This window comes from Macaca thibetana, chromosome 20 (genome assembly GCF_024542745.1).
Source record: "Macaca thibetana thibetana isolate TM-01 chromosome 20, ASM2454274v1, whole genome shotgun sequence".
NCBI classification, from domain to species: domain Eukaryota; kingdom Metazoa; phylum Chordata; class Mammalia; order Primates; family Cercopithecidae; genus Macaca; species Macaca thibetana.
Genome location: NC_065597.1, coordinates 34,925,908 through 34,943,875, shown reverse-complemented (window position 1 = coordinate 34,943,875; position 17,968 = coordinate 34,925,908). Strand labels below are relative to the sequence as shown.

The 17,968-nt window shown below is 47.9% G+C and overlaps 2 protein-coding genes across 10 annotated transcripts in view; one reads left to right on the top strand and one right to left on the bottom strand.

The window, feature by feature from the left end:
- SLC12A3 (solute carrier family 12 member 3) overlaps positions 1-4,029 on the top strand; it is a 49,860-nt gene extending 45,831 nt beyond the window's left edge. For 4 of the 8 annotated variants that reach the window (XM_050772883.1, XM_050772881.1, XM_050772882.1 and 1 more), the window contains exon 26: positions 1,462-4,029. In XM_050772883.1, the coding sequence (XP_050628840.1) occupies positions 1,462-1,603 (142 nt within the window). In that variant the 3' untranslated portion in view covers positions 1,604-4,029. The other 4 variants (XM_050772878.1, XM_050772884.1, XM_050772879.1 and 1 more) reach the window with 1 other exon arrangement.
- LOC126943899 (metallothionein-1E-like) overlaps positions 1-17,968 on the bottom strand; it is a 374,938-nt gene that overhangs the window by 256,046 nt on the left and 100,924 nt on the right. The gene's annotated exons all lie outside the window — the stretch shown is intronic.

Sequence of the window (17,968 nt, the reverse complement as noted above, 5' to 3'; positions counted from 1 at the left end):
GCCGCCACTGGCTTAGCTGTCACGTGCTGGTCAGTACTAAGTGCTGATGACAGCTGCTGACCTTACGGAGCGCTCACTGTGTGCCAGGCATTGTGCTGTGCCTGCGTGTGCTTTGCCGGCTTTAGCGTCGCAAACATCCTGAGAGGGAGGTTTTTGTGTTCTTGCTTTAGAGAAGAGAAACTCTGCAAAGGTCATCTGGCTGAGGAAGTGGCAAAGCCACGACTCAGATGCCAGAGCCCGGCTCTGATCCCAGCGCTCCAGCATCCTCCTCCTGCCCCAGTTCCCCCAGCTGTGAAGGAGCGCCGTGCTTCGGGCCCTGCCCATTCCCTAGGGGGATGTACTTGGGGAAAACAGACATTCAAGTGAGTCGCACGGAAGGTGCTGGTGCTCCAACTTCACGTGGCACCAGCTGGACCTGGGAGACTCTGCTGGAGCTCAGAGACCTTCCCGAAGCCCAGAGCTGGGCAGCTGTGGCCATCCCAATGCATTTTTGGAATTCTCCAGATAGTAGAAAAGTCACTTCCTGAAATAGTTGGAAGACAGGGCTGAACAGCATTCCCAGGGCATCTTTTTATTCACGCAGCATTGCACAGTTAAGAGAAGGGGCCTCCCCATAGGCAGTGGTGGAGTCTTGCTCCCAGGGCCTCCTGCACAGGGCAGGAGGCAGGACAAGAACACTGAGCTGGACAATGAATGAACAGGAACATATCACATTGCTGTGGCCACAGGCTGGCACAGGGCTGAAGAGGCAAGCCTGGCATGAGGCGGGTGGCCTGATGGGAAAGGGTCGCCCACTTAACAAATATATAACTGAGCCCGACTGTATCAGACTGTGTTCTGGGCACTGGGAAAAGGGGAGTGAACAAGACAGATCAGGCCTGCTTGTGAGCGAACATTCTAATGTGGGGAGACAAGCACATAAATCAGAAGATGCTGTTGGGGCTGTGGAGGGCTCTGAAGACAGTAAAGTGGGATGATGTGAGGAAGAGGCGTGGGCGGCCTGCCCTGGAGAAGTGACCAGGGAAGGAGGTGGGTGAACTTGCCTGACTCAAAGGAAGTGACCAGGTGCAGAGCTGGGGCTGCTCTTCCCGCTGGGTGGGGAGAACGTCAAGTGCAAAGGTTGGAGGCAGAAGTGAGCTTGGCGTTTTTTTAGGAATGGAAAGAAAGCCACAGGGCATCGGGGGTGAGCAAGGCGAGGGTGGGAGGAGGTGAGGTCGTGGGCTTGGCAAGGACTAGATCCCACGGGGCTTGTGGGCCATGGCTTTGTTTGGAAATGCTTCATGGCAGAAGGTCCATTCTGGGTCATGTTTGTGCGGAAAGTGGGGAGGTCATTCTTAGGGTGGGTGGAAGGAGCTCTGAGGGACAGTAAACAGACTCGCTGTTCTGAAAACAAACCAGGAGCTGGGCGTGTGGAGAGGCCCCATGGTAATCTCTCCTCTGCCGCTTTTTCATGCTTTGCAGCACTTTGCCCATAGGGAGGAAGGGGGAGTGCCCCAGCTCTCTGTATATGGCGTGGCTGGAGACCCTGTCCCAGGACCTCAGACCTCCAGTCATCCTGATCCGAGGAAACCAGGAAAACGTGCTCACCTTTTACTGCCAGTAACTCCAGGCTTGGCCATCCCTGTCCACGGCTCTGGGTGCGTGGGATAAGTTGGAACTCGGCTGCCTCCAGTCCACAGGGATGAGACTCATATTGTGTTGCACTTTAAGTGGCAGCATCTGATGATCTCACCAAAAAAGATGGTAGATTTCCAAATCTGGCTGGACTCCACTTCATGGGACACATTCTCTGGGTCTTGATTTTATGGGCTAGAGAAACAGCAGATGGAGCTGCAAGGAAAACTCTCTAAAGGATCCTATTCCTTTTAAACACTTTCTTTTGATTTTGATGACCATTAATTAAGAGTTCAGTCTTTGATTTGTATGCAAATTGGAGTCTAAATGCTGGGTGTGAATCTTGACAGTTTCTACAGACCTTCCTGGGTGAAAGTTCCTAAACCATGCCCTGCTTCCTCCAGTAGGAGAATGGCAGCCCCACCTGTAGGACCTACAGGTTCTCTAAGGAATGCAGGGCTCTCTCTGAGCCTCCACAGCCAGGCAATTTTTTTTTTTTTTTTTTTTTTTTTTTTTTGAGATGGAGTTTTTTTTCTCTTGTTGCCCAGGCTGGGGTATAATGGCACGATCTCAGGTCACTGCAACCTCCGCCTCCCGGGTTCAAGCATTTCTTCTGCCTCAGCCTCCCGAGTAGCTGGGATTACAGCAACTGCCACCACGCCCAGCTAATTTTTGTATTTTTAGTAGAGACGGGGTTTCACCATGTTGACCAGGCTGGTCTCGAACTCCTGACCTCAGGTGATCCACCTGCCTCGGTCTCCCAAAGTGCTGGGGTTACAGGCCTGAGCCACTGTGCCCGGCCCAGGCAAATTTCTCACTCCTGTCACCTTCAATAATGGGTCTTTGATGTCTTCATTGGTTCTTTAGACGAGGGACTTTTTGAACTTTTTTGGTTGCAACCCACAGTAAGAAATATATTTCACACTGAGACTTGCAACGCACACACACAGAAATGGCGAAAACAAAAATGTCACAAAACAATACTTACCCTTCCCTGGGGGACGTCCTCCAGTATGTTCTGTTCTATTTATTTTTCACTGTTGGTTGCAATCCAATAAAATGACTTTGGGATCCACTCATGGGTGGGGACCCACACATTTGAAAGGTATGGCTAGCTTTCTGTTGTGCCCTGCATTTGTCCACACACAGGGAGTCCGGCTGAGCTGGGTGTCATTGCCATTTTCCCAGCTCATCTTACGGGGAAAAAAAGCGGATTGACAGAACACATGAGGAGGGGTATTGATGGCAGGAGAGTCAAAAAAGCGTTTTAAAGAAGGGGCAAGGTTGAAGGAGTCTAGTGGCAAGGGGTAAGATTTCAGGCATGGTTAAGAACAGAGGACAAGGATGTTAAGAACAGAGGGATGTAGAGATGGCAAGGTTGGCAAGGATCAGAAAGGCAGGAGCAGGTCCAAGCCAGCCCAAGACCAGGTGAAAGGAGAGGGGAGGAGGAGCCACCTGCAAGAGATGGAAAGAGCAGGCGGTAGAGGGGGCTGGCAGGGAGGGGCTGTTAAGAGTGGGGTTGGAGGTGGGAGAGAAGCTGGGACAAGGGAGATGGAGAAAGGACCTATACCTGGCTCACAGAAGGCATCCAGGTCACGACACATTGAACATCCCCAGTGTTTGAGCCCCCAAAGCTAGGGTGCAAGGGCACTGGCATCGAATGCCAGTGGGTGAGGCTGAGCGAAAGGGTATTTGCAGCTCTAGACATAACCAAGAAGCATAAAGGTGAGTTGTTTGGTGGTATGACTGCCTGTGCCTTCTTCCAGTGGCTCTGGGGTGGCTGAAGGAACAGACACCTTTGGGTTTCGTCAGCCTCCTCCAAGACTGCTGCAGTGCCTACACTTTAGACTTCAGAAGGAGACTAAAGACCTGTAGAATTTAGAAGGAGATCTGAAGTCTCCTTTTTGGAGTTACAACCCAAAGGATGTTAGCATTTCTCAGGTCATCCCACTGCAAAGCCCAGAAGGCTTGGGCCTCCCAGGCTGTTCTAAAGCCCCACTGTCTGACTGCCTTAGGGCCTGCTGCGAGGGACTGGGGCCTGGCCAAGCTGACTGGGAACAGCTCTCCTGCTCCGAGGGACCTGGAGGATGGGCCTGCCTCCGAGCCTTTGAGCTGGACCCTGGGACAGTTCTTAACTCCAGATAAGGGGAAGCATCCATTAGGGAATGTTGGCCTTTCTAGAGCCACATGGAAAACAATTTTCTGGTTCTTCAAACCTCAAGGAGTCCTTGGTCCAAAAAACAGAGAATGTTTTGGCTTTGGGTGTCAAAAAAAAAAAAAAAAAAAAATTCATGATGTCAGAAATACTATGTTTTTAACAATAATAATAGCTTTGTTAAAAAAAAAAAAAAAGCTTTAACAGCGAGGCCATAAACAATGAAATGAATAAAAACTATGGTCACTCAGTCAACGGAACTTATTTGTTTTGGAACACACTGTTTTTCAACTCTGCTGAGTGTTTTGAAAAAAATTAACTATTGTTTTTCCAACCCTGGATTGAACTTTTCTCGGAGCCCCTACTGGTTCTGCAGGTCATAGTGCCAGATTTTGACATAAATATTTATAGGAGCCATTTATTTTCCCTTTGATTCTCTTCCATGCATTTGCAGACTCACGGGGAACCATTTTTGTCAGCCTTTATCAAAGTCTCCCAGCATTTCCCATCTTGCCTGACACAGAGAGGTAACAGGTTGAGTGGAAGGAGCCATGGCGAGGCCACCAGGAGACTGGGATTTGAGTTTCAATGTCTCCCCAAAACTGGCTGTGTGACCTCAGATATGCCCCTTCACCTCTCTGGGAGGCCTCCAGTCAATGAAATGAAAGAATTGGACCAGAACAGGTGTCCCCAGCCAGCTGACCTGACAGTGACTGCTGTTTGGCCCAGGAGTGGTTGACAAAAATTGTGGCTGCATCAGGAGGTGGGGGTTAAGGGGAAGGGGTACACATTCCTTGGTCACCCCCAACCCACTACCCTTCCCAGCCCACCACTTTCTACTCCCCTGTGGTGTGAGCCTTTGGATCCAAGGAGTTTGAGTTTCTCTAGATCATTATTTGGCCTATTAGGGTAAGAGATATAGGGCCACACTGCCTCTCTGTCCCTGCCTTTGGATGACAAAATGCTTCCCATTTAGGAGTTTGTGCGGTAGGAAGTCCTATCCATGAAGCCTTCCCTTCCTCTGTGCTGGCAGAGGAGGGAACCATCAGGGTCAGGGCCGGCCTCAGCCCCAGTGGCCGCCCCAGCAGGGGCTCCTCCCATCTCTCCCCTGGGATCCACTGCCCAGTTAGCTCCCAGTTTTGCCCTCTGCATTTCAGCCTCCAGATTTAGTATCCTCCCTCAGTGCCTGCCCAGACTTGCTATGACTTTGAAGTAATTACAGTACCACCTATTTTTCACCCAATGGGCTCTCTGGGCTCTGCTTACCCAGGCAAAAAGCTGTGGGCCGCCTTAGCACATGGAGAGTCTCAGTGCAGATGAATTTCCTTCTAAAGCCCTGCCTGGACTGTCTAGAGTGGTGAGGGGCAGGAGGGGTTCACAGGGATGAGACCAGCTGAATGTTCCAGAAGAACCACCTGGCTGGGAGGCCTTCAGGCACATGCAAAGCAGCCAGGTTTGGTTCATAGCTGTGTACAGCTCAGGATGTCAGGGAAAAAATGCTGCCAACTCCAAGAATGTTCACAGAAATGGGGCGCAGGAAAGCCCAGCCACCGGCTTCATTGGTAATTTCCCACTCGAAGTGAGGTTTCATCCTGTGACCGAAAGCAAAAGTACAACATACGCACCCACTTCCTAAAAGGGAGTCATCACAAATACAGTTCTATAAATACTCTCAGGAGAACCAGCTGGCTGGGAGGCCAGAGAGCAAAATGTCTGATAGATGAAAGACAGTAGCAAGAAAGGACAAGTGGTTTTATTCTAACTCATAAAAGTTACAAACAAAACATTCTACGTTTGCAAAGGAGGGAGCAAACGCATAAGGTCAAGGGTATTAGGAAAGTCTTTATAGGGAACATGGTGTACAAAAGGGGTACACGTTCCTTGGCCACCCCCAACCCATTGCCCTTCCCAGCCCACCACTTCCTACTCCCCTGTGGTGTGAGCCTTTGGATCCAAGGATTTCGAGTTTCTCTAGATAATTTTTTGGCCTAATAGGTTCCAGAGATTGGTGGGATTCAATAGAAAGACAGAAATGAGAGCTGGGGTGGGAAGAAGGCTTTCTGGGCAGCAGGGGTAGCTTGAGCAAAAGACAGAGTAAGGATTTCCCTGGGCATGTTTGGAGAACAAGAAACAAGCCAGTTTTCCTGGAGTGTGAGGCAAGTGTGCGTAGGAAATTAAGACTGGGCCAGGCGCGGTGGCTCATGCCTGTAATCCCAACACTGTGGGAGGCCAAGGCAGGGTGATCACCTGAGCCTATGAGTTTGAGACCATCCTGGGCAACATGATGAAACCCTATCTTTACAAAAAAAAAAAAAAACTGGATGTGGTGGTACGCACCTGTGGCTTCAGCTACTCCAGAGGCTGAGGTGGGAGGATTGCTTGAACCTGGGAGGTTGAGGCTGCAGTGCTGTAATTGTGCCACTGCTCTCCAACCTGGGTGACAGAGCAAGACTCTATCTCAAAAAAAAATAATAATAATAATGAATAAAAAAGAGAGGAGGAGAAGTAGCAGTCATGTAATATGAAGGGCAGAGTAGCAGGCTTAATGCTGAAGGGAAAGAGAAAGCAAATTGATTTGAGTTTGGTACGTTAAGTGTGAGAATACCCAGGTGGTCAGAACTGTGGTCCGGGAGCCTGGGAAGAGCTCAACGTGCTCCCTGTTAGCCTGCAGCTCTTTGAGAGCAGTGACCGTAAACAGATTTGGGAGTCATAGCTTGGGTGAGATCAAGAGAGAAAGTACAAAGAAATAACAGGGCTAGACCTTGGGAAGGGCTATATTTAGGAGGCAGAGTGAAGAAGAGTCAGTGGTGAGGCAGACTTGAAAAGAGCATTGGAGGGACAGGAAGAAAACTCAGATCACTGAGGAAGCACCAGAGAAGGGGAAGAAAGAAGCTCAGAGTTGACCACGTAGTACCTGTCTGCAAAGGGGCTGGAGCCACTGAAGGTGCTGTTGAATTTGGGGTTGTGGCATCATTGGGAGCCTTGCAGCGAATAATTAGGTAAAGCGGCAGGTCAAGGGCCAGGGATTGAGGAGTGAATTTGTAGATGGGAAAAGAAAACAGCAGCTCTGCTTAGAGACTTCATACTTGAGTAAGTCAGCAATGGAGATATTGAAGGACACAGAGTGGAAACCTGAGGGAAGAGTAGACTCAAGGAAAGGTGCTTTGACTGTTGTTATCATAGGGCGTGTATTAGGGTAATGCTAAGCTATGCTGCAGTAACAAACTGTCCTCTCAATGTGAGAGGCTTACATGACAAAGTTCTGTTTCTGTTACAAATATTCCTACCACAGTCGGGCAGCTCTTCAGGGTTCCTCTTCTCCGCATCAGGAATGAACGATCAAAATTACTCCTGTCTTGGGAAGCCACCACCTTGACCAGTAGCTTCCAGCTCACTGAAGAAGGGAAAAGAGAGCTGGAGGGCCACGCACTGGCTTTTAAATGCTTCCACCCAGAAGGGATGTTATTTATTTCCACTCAAAGCCCATTAGCCAAAGCCAAATAGTCACATGGCTCCACCTAACTGCAAGAGTGCTGTGAAATTTGGGGGAAGATGTGAATATTCATTGAACAATAAATGTCTCTGTTACAGAGTGAGGGTGAGTAATAGAGACCTGAGTGTATCAATAGGTCAGAGGGGAGAGATTGACGATGGAAGGAAAAGAATAACTACAGAAAAGGTAGCGATGATGAATCAACAAAATGTGGGGACATTTTTTCCACACAGCAGGAAAGGTGTAGCTGAAGTCTGGTAGCCCTGGGGTGCAAAACTCTCAGGACCCTTGCCCCTGTGATCTGCCCTAGCAGGGCCCCTGAGCACCAGGTCAGAAAGCAAACATGGAAATTGCAGGTGACATGTTCCCCAGCAATGGGGCTGGCCAAGCAAAGAGGGAAGGACAAGGCACGAGGGAGGGATTCAAGAAGGATGACCGTGAGCTCCCAGGTGGATGGGGAGACCAGAAGTGAGCTGCAAGACTTGACAAGACTTGAAATGCTAGTAGCATAAAGACAAAAAGAACCTGCAGGCTGGGCGTGGTGCCTCATGCTTGTAATCCCAGCACTTTGGGAGGCCAAGGCAGGCGGATTACTTAAGGCCAGGAGTTTGAGACCAACCTGGCCAACACGGTGAAAACCCGTCTCTATGAAAAAAAAAAAAAAAAAAAAAATTAGCTGGGCATGGTGGTGGCCACCTGTAGTCCCCGCTACTCAGGAGGCTGAGGCAGGAGAATCGCTTGAATCCAGGAGGCAGAGGTTGCAGTGAGCCAAAATGGTGTCACCGCACTCCAGCCTGGGCCACAGAGTGAGACTCTGTCTCAAAAAACCCCAAAACAACAACAGCAACAAAAACATGCAGTGGGCCGGGCACAGTAGCTCACACCTATAATCCCTGCCCTTTGGGAGGTCAAGGCAGGCAGATCACTCGAGGTCAGGAGTTCTGGACCAGCCTAGGCAACATGGTAAAACCCCCATCTCTACTAAAAATGCAAAAATTAGCCAGGCGTGGTGGCATGCACCTGTAGTCCCAGCTACTTGGGGGCTGAGGCAGGAGGATGGCTTGAACCAAGGAGGTTGAGCCTGCAGTGAGCTGAGATGGTGCCACTGAACTCCAGCCTGGGTAACAGAGTGAGACCCTGTCTCAAAAACAAACAAACAACAACAACAAAGAAGAACATGCAGTCGATGTGGGAGACGGGGAGATGGAGAAGAACGAAGTTTGTGGTCAGTACATGTGCACTTCACAGCTTGACATTCTGGAGAAACTAAACATCTTGAGCACACCAAACTCTAAGGTGTCCACCATTTGCCTATGAGGTCTACAAAGGTGGGACTTGAGATGCACCTTTTAGTTGCTGGATGGGAGGGAGACCAGGGGAGGGCCCAGGGCAGCTGGAGGGGACTCAGGGTGGGGACTGTGGACCCAACAGGCACAGGGGTATTTCAATATCTTAACTGCTGAAACAGCTGAAAGACTGCACGTCAGCTTTGAGGGTGAACATATCTGACTCATCTCTTTACCCTAGGGTGCAGCACAGGTTAGCAGAGTAGACACCCAATAAATGTCTGCAGAATGAATGAATGAAGAACAAATGAATGGATCATACCAATGGGTGGTAGAGCAAAGTGGAGACAAGATAAAGGGAAGTGAGCTACATATCGTGAGAGTGTGAGCTGGACGCTGGAGCTGTTAAGGTGGGCAAGGGGTGGAGGGGAAGCCTGTGAGCCAGTTGCCAAAGTGCTGAGTGAGATCTTGAGAGAGAGCCCTGGAGGTCAACAGGTTGTACTTGCAGACAGGTAAACCTTCAGATCAGAAAAGGGAGCTGAATGATGACAGCACATGGACATGTGGGAGGGAACGACACACACTGGGGCCTGTCAGTGTGGGAGGAGGGTGAGGGGAGGGAGAGCACTGCGAAGAATAGCTAATGGATGCTGGACTTAATACCCAGGTGGCTGGGTGCAGTGGCTCATGCCTGTAATCCCAGTACTTTGGGAGGCCGAGGCAGGCAGATTGCTTGAGGCCAGGAGTTTGAGACCAGCCTGGCCAACATGGTAAAACCCTCTCTCAACTAAAAATACCAAAAATTAGCCAGGCATGGTGGTGGGCACCTGTAATCCCAGCTACTTGGGAGGTTGAGGGAGGTGAATCTCTTGAATCTAGAAGGCGGAGGCTGCAGTGAGCTGAGATTGCACCACTGCACTCCAGCCTGGGTGACAGTGAGACCCCATCTCAAAAAAAAAACAAGAAACAAAACAAAAAAGAAAAAGAAATACCCAGGTGATGGGATGATCTCTGCGGCAAACGACCATGGCACACATTTACCTATGTAACAAACCTGCATAACCTGTTCATGTACCCCAGAACTTAAAATAAAAGTTGAAATAAAAAAGAAAAGAAAAGGATGCTAAGATATGCACCAAATTAGATGCAGGTATGCTCTTATAAGCACTCCACTGAGCCTCCTTCAGTGGAGTGATATTCCGGGTCCTTTCCTAGAAAAAGACAGGGTTGGTTAATGTCAGACATACTAGGGGGAGAGGACTGGAGCCTGTACACAAAGAACTACACCCAGGGGTTAATTCCAGAGATCTCAGTGATGGATATGGGCCTAGGGCAGGAAAGGCCAACTGGGCCACGTCAGAGATGAGAGTTGGAGGAATAAATGCACGTGTTTGCAATGGGCTGATAAAGACAGGAGGAGAAGTCCAGGACTTAATGTGAGGGCTGAGCAAGCAGAAATAAATTCATGGAGGAGATCAGAAAGTCCCACCATTTGAACAAAAATGTTGCCTTACGCTATTTCTGGTGTCTTACGCATCTTTGCTGAAGTGCTGGGTCTAGTCCTCTGAAGTCAGCTTGGGGAAGGTGGGAGTTTTCCTGGGGGAAGAAAGAAAGAAACTAACACGGGATCAAAATCCTACTTAGGGTACAGAATAGTCTGCGTACAAGAAAACGTACATGAGGCCGGGCACCATAGCTTACGCCTGTAATCCCAGCACATCAGGAGGCCGAGGCCAGTGAATCACCCGGGGTCAAGAGTTTGAAACCAGCCTGGCCAACATGGTGAAACCCCGTCTTACTGAAACTACAAAAATTAGCCGGACGTGATGGCAGGCACGTGTAATCCCAGCTACTCGGGAGGCTGAGACAGGAGAATTGCTAGAACCCGGGAGGCAGAGATTGCAGTGAGCCAAGATTGTACCATCGCAGTCCAGCCTGGGCAGCAAGAGTGAAGCTCCATCTCAAAAAAAGAAAAGAAAAAAAAAGAAAAGGTACATGACATTAAGATATATATTTTTTTCTTTTCTGTTTAAAGTAAAATGCTGGACAGCAATCAGAATATTTAGAAGGAAGCTATGATGGGGGAAAAAGAATGTGAACTTCAGAGGTTACCTGGGGCCTCCAAGTTCAGCCATGACCCTTGCCCTAGATGCTGACCTGGAGGGCGGGCTCCACCTGACTCTTGTTTGTCCTGGGTTCAAACCTGGTCAGCCAAGGACAGCCATAAACCTGGCATGCTCTAGGGCAAAAGCAAGTATTTACTGCTGGAGAGATGACCAAATCAGGTAGACAACCTCCCATCTACCCATCCTCTCCAGGATCTAAGTCCTTTCTTGGGGTAATCAGTGAAGGTTTCCTATGTGTGGTGGAGGTTGTTTTATTGCCTGCCTTCCACTCTTGGAAGAAAGGCTGGGGAGTAGCACTCAGAACAGGGAAGCCCAAGCAGGGTTTTTTTCTTTCTTTCTTTTCTTATTTTATTAGAGAGAGAGAGAGTCTCACTGTGTTGCCCAGGCTGGTCTTGAACTCCTGGCCTCGAGCAATCCTCCAGCTTCAGCCTCCCAAAGTGCTGGGATTATAGGCATGAGCCACCGTGCCAGGCCAAGGTCTTTTAAAAATTATGGTAAAAGACATAACACAAAATTCACCATTTTAACTATTTTATTTTATTTTTTTTTTTGAGACAAAGTCTCACTCTTTCGCCCAGGCTGGAGTGCAGTGGTGGGATCTCAGCTCATTGCAACCTCCACTTCCCAGGTTCAAGCGATTCTTGTGCCTCAGCCTCCCAAGTAGCTGGGATTACAGGCACAGGCCACCAGGCCCAGCTACTTTTTGTATTTTTTTTTTTTTTTCTGTAGAGATGGGGTTTTGCCATGTTGGCCAGGCTGGTCTCCAACTCCTGACCTCGAGTGATCCGCCCGCCTCGGCCTCCCAAAGTGCTGGGATTACAGGTGTGAACCACTGTGCTCGGCCTTAACTATTTTAAAGTGTAATTCAGTGGTATTTAGTACATTCACAGTGTTGTGCAACCATCACCACTATCTCGTTCCAAAACATTCTCATCGCCCCAAAAGGAAATCCTGGACCTATTAAGCAGTAAATCCCCACTAACCCCTGGCAAGCATTCATCTGCTTTCTGTGTCTATGGATTTGCCTGTTCTAGATATTTCAAATAAGTAGATACAATATGTGGCCTTATGTGGCCTTTTGTGTCTGGCGTTTTCACTTAGCATCGTGTTTTCAAGGCTCGTCCATATTGTAGCATGCATCAGCACTTCATTCCTGTTTAAGGCTGAATAATATTGCATTGTGTGGATATACTGTATTTTGCTTATTCATTCAGTTGGTGGACCTTTGGGTGGTTTCCACCTTTTGTGCTATTATAAATAATGCTGCTATGAATATTCATGGACAAATTTTTGTGAAAAGTGCTTTCGATTCTTTTGGGTAGATAGTTATCTAGGAGAGGCATTGTTGGGTCATCTGGTAATTCTCTGTTGACTTATCCAGCAACTCTGGGTATGCTGTAAAACTTTCTAAGGGCTGAGTTTAACTATCAGACCCATTGTTCTGCTGCCATAGCTTGGCCCCCGTTGTCAGTCTTGACTGGTCATACCCTCTGGTGTCTCCTATTCAAGAGACACTTTGAGGTTCCCAAAAACTAGCTCAGTTTTCATTTTCTTCCATTTAAAAATCGTGTGTAACAAACACCTTTAAGAATCAGGTAGCGGCCGGGCGCGGTGGCTCATGCCTCCAATCCCAGCACTTTGGGAGGCTGAGGTGGGTGGATCACGAGGTCAAGAGATTGAGACCATCCTGGCCAACATGGTGAAACCCTGTCTCTACTAAAAATACAGAAATTAGCTGGGCGTGGCAGCGGGCGCCTGTAGTCCCAGCTACTCAGGAGGCTGAGGCAGGAGAATTGCTTGAACCCGGGTGGCAGAGATTGCAGTGAGCTGAGATCATGCCGTTGCACTCCAGCCTGGTGACAGAGCAAGACTTCTGTCTCAAAAAAAAAAAAAAAAGAAGAAGAAGAAGAATCAGGTTGCACAGGGGAGTAACAGGGAAGTGGGTGCCCCAAGTCCTCAAAAGTTGATAACCACAGTCTGAGATTCCCCTTCCTTCAAACAAAAACACTTCCCCTTCATGGGCCACAGTGTTAAGGGAGGATTTGCCTTGGGGAGCTACTTCTTGTAGAGAAGGGAAGCTGCTTCTGGCTTAGCGAGGGCAGGAGAGTTGCTGTGGGAAGGGTTTCATTAGTATGGAACAGGACGTCCATTTCCTGGGCTAAAGAAGGTGGCTCATGTGGGTGGCCAAATTAGGACTTAAGAATGACATAAAAAGCACAGATTCTGGTTGGAGTTTAAATGACTTCAAAAAAAAAAGAAAAAGAAAACAACAACCATGAGTTCAAAAAACAAAGTACGGAAGTTCAGGAGGGCCTAAGACACCAGACTGCTTCAAATAAAACATGAGTACTGGCAATGATCTCTGGCTGACTCGGGTTTTGCAAAGGCCCATTCTCTACCTTCACAGCCTGATTGTAAAATAAGATAGGCCTTGGTTCTTCCATTCCTGTCTGCATCTCAGAATGCAAACATGAATTCGATCACAACAGAGTGACAGCAACACTGCAGCACTACCACAATCAAGTTAAAGAGTTTCCGTGTTTCTTTCATTTCCACATTTCCAGAAATCCCATTGAACACTGTGGATTTCCCTTCAGCTTACTAACTTGCATTCCCTCACATGCTTTCTCTCCCACTTTATTTCTTTTTTCTACTTTTTTTTTTTTTTCCTGAGATGGAGTCTCGTCCCATCGCCACGCTGGAGTGCAGTGGTGCAATCTCGGCTCACTGCAACCTCCGCTTCCCGGGTTCAAGCAATTCTCCTGCCTCAGCCTCTCGAGTAGCTAGGATTACAGGTGGGTGCCACCATGCCCAGCTAATTTTTGTATTTTTAGTAGAGACAGGGTTTCACCATGTTAGTTAGGCTGGTCTTGATCTCATGACCTTGTGATCCGCCCGCCTCACCCTCCCAAAGTGCTGGGATTATAGGCATGAACCACCGCACCCGGCCTATTTTTTTTTTTTTTTTTTTGAGATGGAGTCTTGCTCTGTTGCCCAGTCTGGAGTGCAGTGGTGTGATCTTGGCTTACTGCAACCTCTCCCTCCTGAGGTTCAAGCAATTCTCCTGTCTCAGCCTCCCAAGTAGCTGGGATTACAGGCACCCACCACCAGGCCCAGCTAATTTTTGTAATTTTAATAGAGACAGAGTTTCGACATGTTGGCCAGGCTGGTCTCAAATTCCTGACCTCAGGTGATCTGCCTGCCTTGGCTTCCCAAAGAGCTGGGATTACAGGCATGAGCCGCCGTGCCTGGCCCACATTTCCTCTTGAATGAACTGATCAGTCTCCTGGCCTCGAGTCTCTCCCCCTTCATAATGACGTGGATCCATACTGATTCTGATCTGTCCTTTCTACTGCTCAAAAACCTCCAGTGTCCACAAAATAAGGCCCACACTCCCAAGGGTGACCATTCAAAGTCTTTTCTGAGCTGGCCCCAAGACTTTTTTCCAGTCTTACCACTCATTATTATCTGATATTGTCATTATTATAATGATAACGATGTGGTCATTATTCTTATTTAAAAGTATACCCTGGCCAGGCGTGGTGACTCACGCCTGTAATCCCAGCACTTTGGGAGGCCAAGGCAGGCAGATCACCTGATGTCAGGAGTTTGAGACCAGCCTGGCCAACACGGAGAAACTTCGTCTCTATTAAAAATACAAAAAAATTAGCCAGGCATGGTGGCAGGCATAATCCCAGCTACTTGGGAGGCAGAGGTAGAAGAATCACTGGAACCCAGGAGGCAGAGGTTGCAGTGAGCCGAGATCACGTCACTGCACTCCAGCCTGGGTGACAAGAGCGAGACTCCATCTCAAAAAAGAAAAAAAGTTCTTGCAGTGATTTTGTTGCACAGCAAGATTTGGGAACCACTGTACTGGACTCAGTCCAGTCCTCTAAATATTAATGGCTAACATTTATCGAGCACGTAGTAAATGTCTGGGTTTGTCCCAAGAACTTAACAACTTTGTACTATTTAAGCCTCACAAAAACCCTATGAAACAGAAGATACTATTATTATTATTATTCCTATATTTCCTATTTTACAGATGAGGAAAATTAGGTAGAGAGGTTAAGTAACTTGCTTAAGGTCACATAGTAAGTGGCAAAAGCCGGGTTTGAAAACAAGCAACTGGGGTCTGGCCCCATGAGTTGAACCAGTGAGCTCTACCTGCCCATTCAAATTCTGCATATAAAGTCACTGGCACTCCATGGTGTTTAGTCAGTAATTGCTGCCATTATTATTTTTATTCAAATCTCACCCATCCCAGAATTCAACTCAAATTCTACCTCTTCTATCAAGTTTTCTCTGACTCCCTTTCTTCTTTTCTCAATGTAATCATAGATCCTTCAGAAATGTATTCGACTTTGGGATAGGCTTTTATTTCTGTGTTTTTGTTAGCATCCTCATTATACTTGTAAAGTCATTGAGAGTAGGGTCATGCTGTGTTTATCTCTCTATTCCTGGCATATTTGTTGACCTGAATTTAACATTTTCCTAAATGCGCTATAAGCAGAATCACCGAATTTCTTTTTTTTTTTTTTTTTTAATTTGAGACTGAGTCTCGCTCTGTCTCCCAGACTGGAGTGCAGTAGCATGATCTCAGCTCACTGCAACCACTGCCTCCCAGGTTTAAGCGATTCCTGCCTCAGCCACCTGAGTAGCTGGGATTACAGGTGCCCGCCACCATGCCTATTTTTTTTCTATTTTTAGTGGAGACGACATTTCACTATGTTGGCCAGGCTGGTCTCGAACTCCTGACCTGAAGTTATGTGCTTGCCTTGCTCTCCCCAAGTGCTGGGATTACAGGCATGAGCCACCACTCCTGTCCCCAAATTTCTTTAAAAGGAGCTATCTCATTGGGAGATAACTCAAGAGAGAATTGCAGAAATTGGATTGCCTTTTCCCTAGGGGAAAAAAATGCAAAATCACACTCCTGAACTTTCTTTCTTCTGAGTGGGAAGGGATAAGATATCTTAACATCTTAAGGGGCCCTGAGGCTTGTCACTGCAGGTGAGGGGAAACCACACTACTGGCATATTTGATTTCTCAATGCAGCTGTCGCCTCCTGCCTCGCTGCCTCCTTTAAGGCCTATGTTGGTTTGACCTGGGCTTGCTCCACTGGTTAGCTTCTCCCTAGTTGCAAGACTACCAGATCATAATCAGTTATTATCTCCCATCCTGGTGTGTGAAAAGCTATAGAATTTGTGGGGCCCAGTGCAAAATGAAAATGCAGGGCTTCTGTTTAAAACTTATTAAGAATTTAAAGATAACAGCAGAGCATTAAACCAAGCACAGGGCCCCATCTACTACATCGTCACGCCCATGAAGCCAGCTTTGATGAAAAAAGGGTTAGGCCAGGCGGTGGCTCGCACCTGTAATCCCAGCACTTTGGGAGGCTGAGGCAGGTGGATCACTTGAAGCCAGGAGTTCGACACCAACCTAGCCAACATGGTGAAACCCCGTCTCTACTAAAAATACAAAAACTAGCCTGGCGTGGTGGCGGGCACCTGTAATCCCAGCTACTTGGGAGGCTGAGGCAGGAGAATTGTTGAACCCAGGAGGTGGAGTTTGCAGTGAGCCGAGATCATGCCACTGCACTCCAGCCTGGGCAACAGAGCAAGACTCCGTCTCAAAAAACCAAAAAAGGTCAGAGCCTTCTCAGCAGACCAAAACCAAATGCAGAAAGCTGAGTATGGGGACAATTTATTTCCAAAGCCCTCAACCTCTCATCTTAATATAAAGACAGCTGAGAAAGAAACCACCCTGTATTCTGTGTTATATTAAGGTTGACTACTGTGGGCTGAACTGAGTCCTCCAAAGAGATGCTGAAGCCCTAAGCAGTACCTGTGAATGTGGCAGCATTGGGAAATAGGGGCTTTGCAGATGATGGAGTTAAGATGAGGTTATTAGTGTGGGTTCTGATCCACAATGACTGGTACTCTTATGGAAAGAGGAAATGTGGATACAGAGCCAGACATGCACACAGGGAAGATGATGTGAAGAGACCTACACAAGGAGAACCCATGAGAAGATGAAGGCAGGTTGGGGTGATGCTTCTATATGCCAAGGAACGTCAAAGAGTGCCAGCAGGCCAGGGGCGCTGGCTCACGCCTTAATCCCAGCACTTTGGGAGGCCGAGGTGGGCGGATCATGAGGTCAGGAGTTTGAGACCAGCCTGGTCAACATGGTGAAACCCCATCTCTACTAAAAATACAAAAATTAGCCAAGCGTGGTGGCAGGCGCCAGTAGTCCCAGTTACTTGGGAGGCTGAGGCAGGAGAATTGCTTGAACCTGGGAGGTGGAGGTTGCAGCGAGCCAAGATTGTGCCACTGCACTCCAGCCTGTACAACAGAGCAAGACTGTCTCAAAAAAAAAAAAAAAAAGAAAAAGAAAAAAAAAAGTGCCAGCAAAGTACCCAGATAGGAGAGGGGCCTGGAAGATTCTCCCCCGAGACCTCAGGAGGAACTAACCCTGTGGACACCTTGATCTTAGACTTCCAGTTTCCAGAACCAAGACAATAGATTCCTGTTTCTTAAGCCAGCCATCCTCAGCCTTTTTGGCACCAGGGACCAGTTTTGTGGAAGACAGTTTTTCCATAGACCAGAGGTGGGGTGGGGGGCATGGTTTCAGGATGATTCGAGCACATTACATTTATTGTGCACTTTATTTCTATTGTTATTACATTGTAATATATAATTAAATAATTATACAATTCACCATAATGTAGAATCAGTGGGAACCCTGAGCTTGTTTTCCTACAACTAGACGGTCCCATCTGTGGGAGATGGGAGACAGTGACACCCGAAGGATGTTACTTATGTCGAGTCTCCTCATTTTGGTTGCCGTCACTGCAGAAAACCCTGCTTCACAGAGATAGGATGTTGCAATAGGCCAGGCGTGGTGGCTCACACCTGTAATCCCAGCACTTTTGAAGGCCAAGGCAGATGGATCACTTGAGGCGAGGAGTTCAAGACCAGCCTGGCCAACATAGCAAAACTCCATCTGTCTCTACTAAAAATAATAAAATATATACATATAGCCAAGTGTGGTGGCACACTCTTGTAATCCTAGCTACTCGGGAGGTGGAGGCATGAGGCATGAGAATGGCTTAAACCAGAGAGGCGGAGGTTGCAGTGGGCAGAGATTGGGCCATTGCACTTCAGCCTGGAGACAGAGTGAGACCCTGTCTCAAAAAAAAAAAAAAAAAAAAAAAAAAAAAAAAAAAAAAAAGGATGTTGGAAATGAAAGCAGGCTTTTCAGTGCTTTTGTGGCCATCTCAGGATTAAAGCCTAGA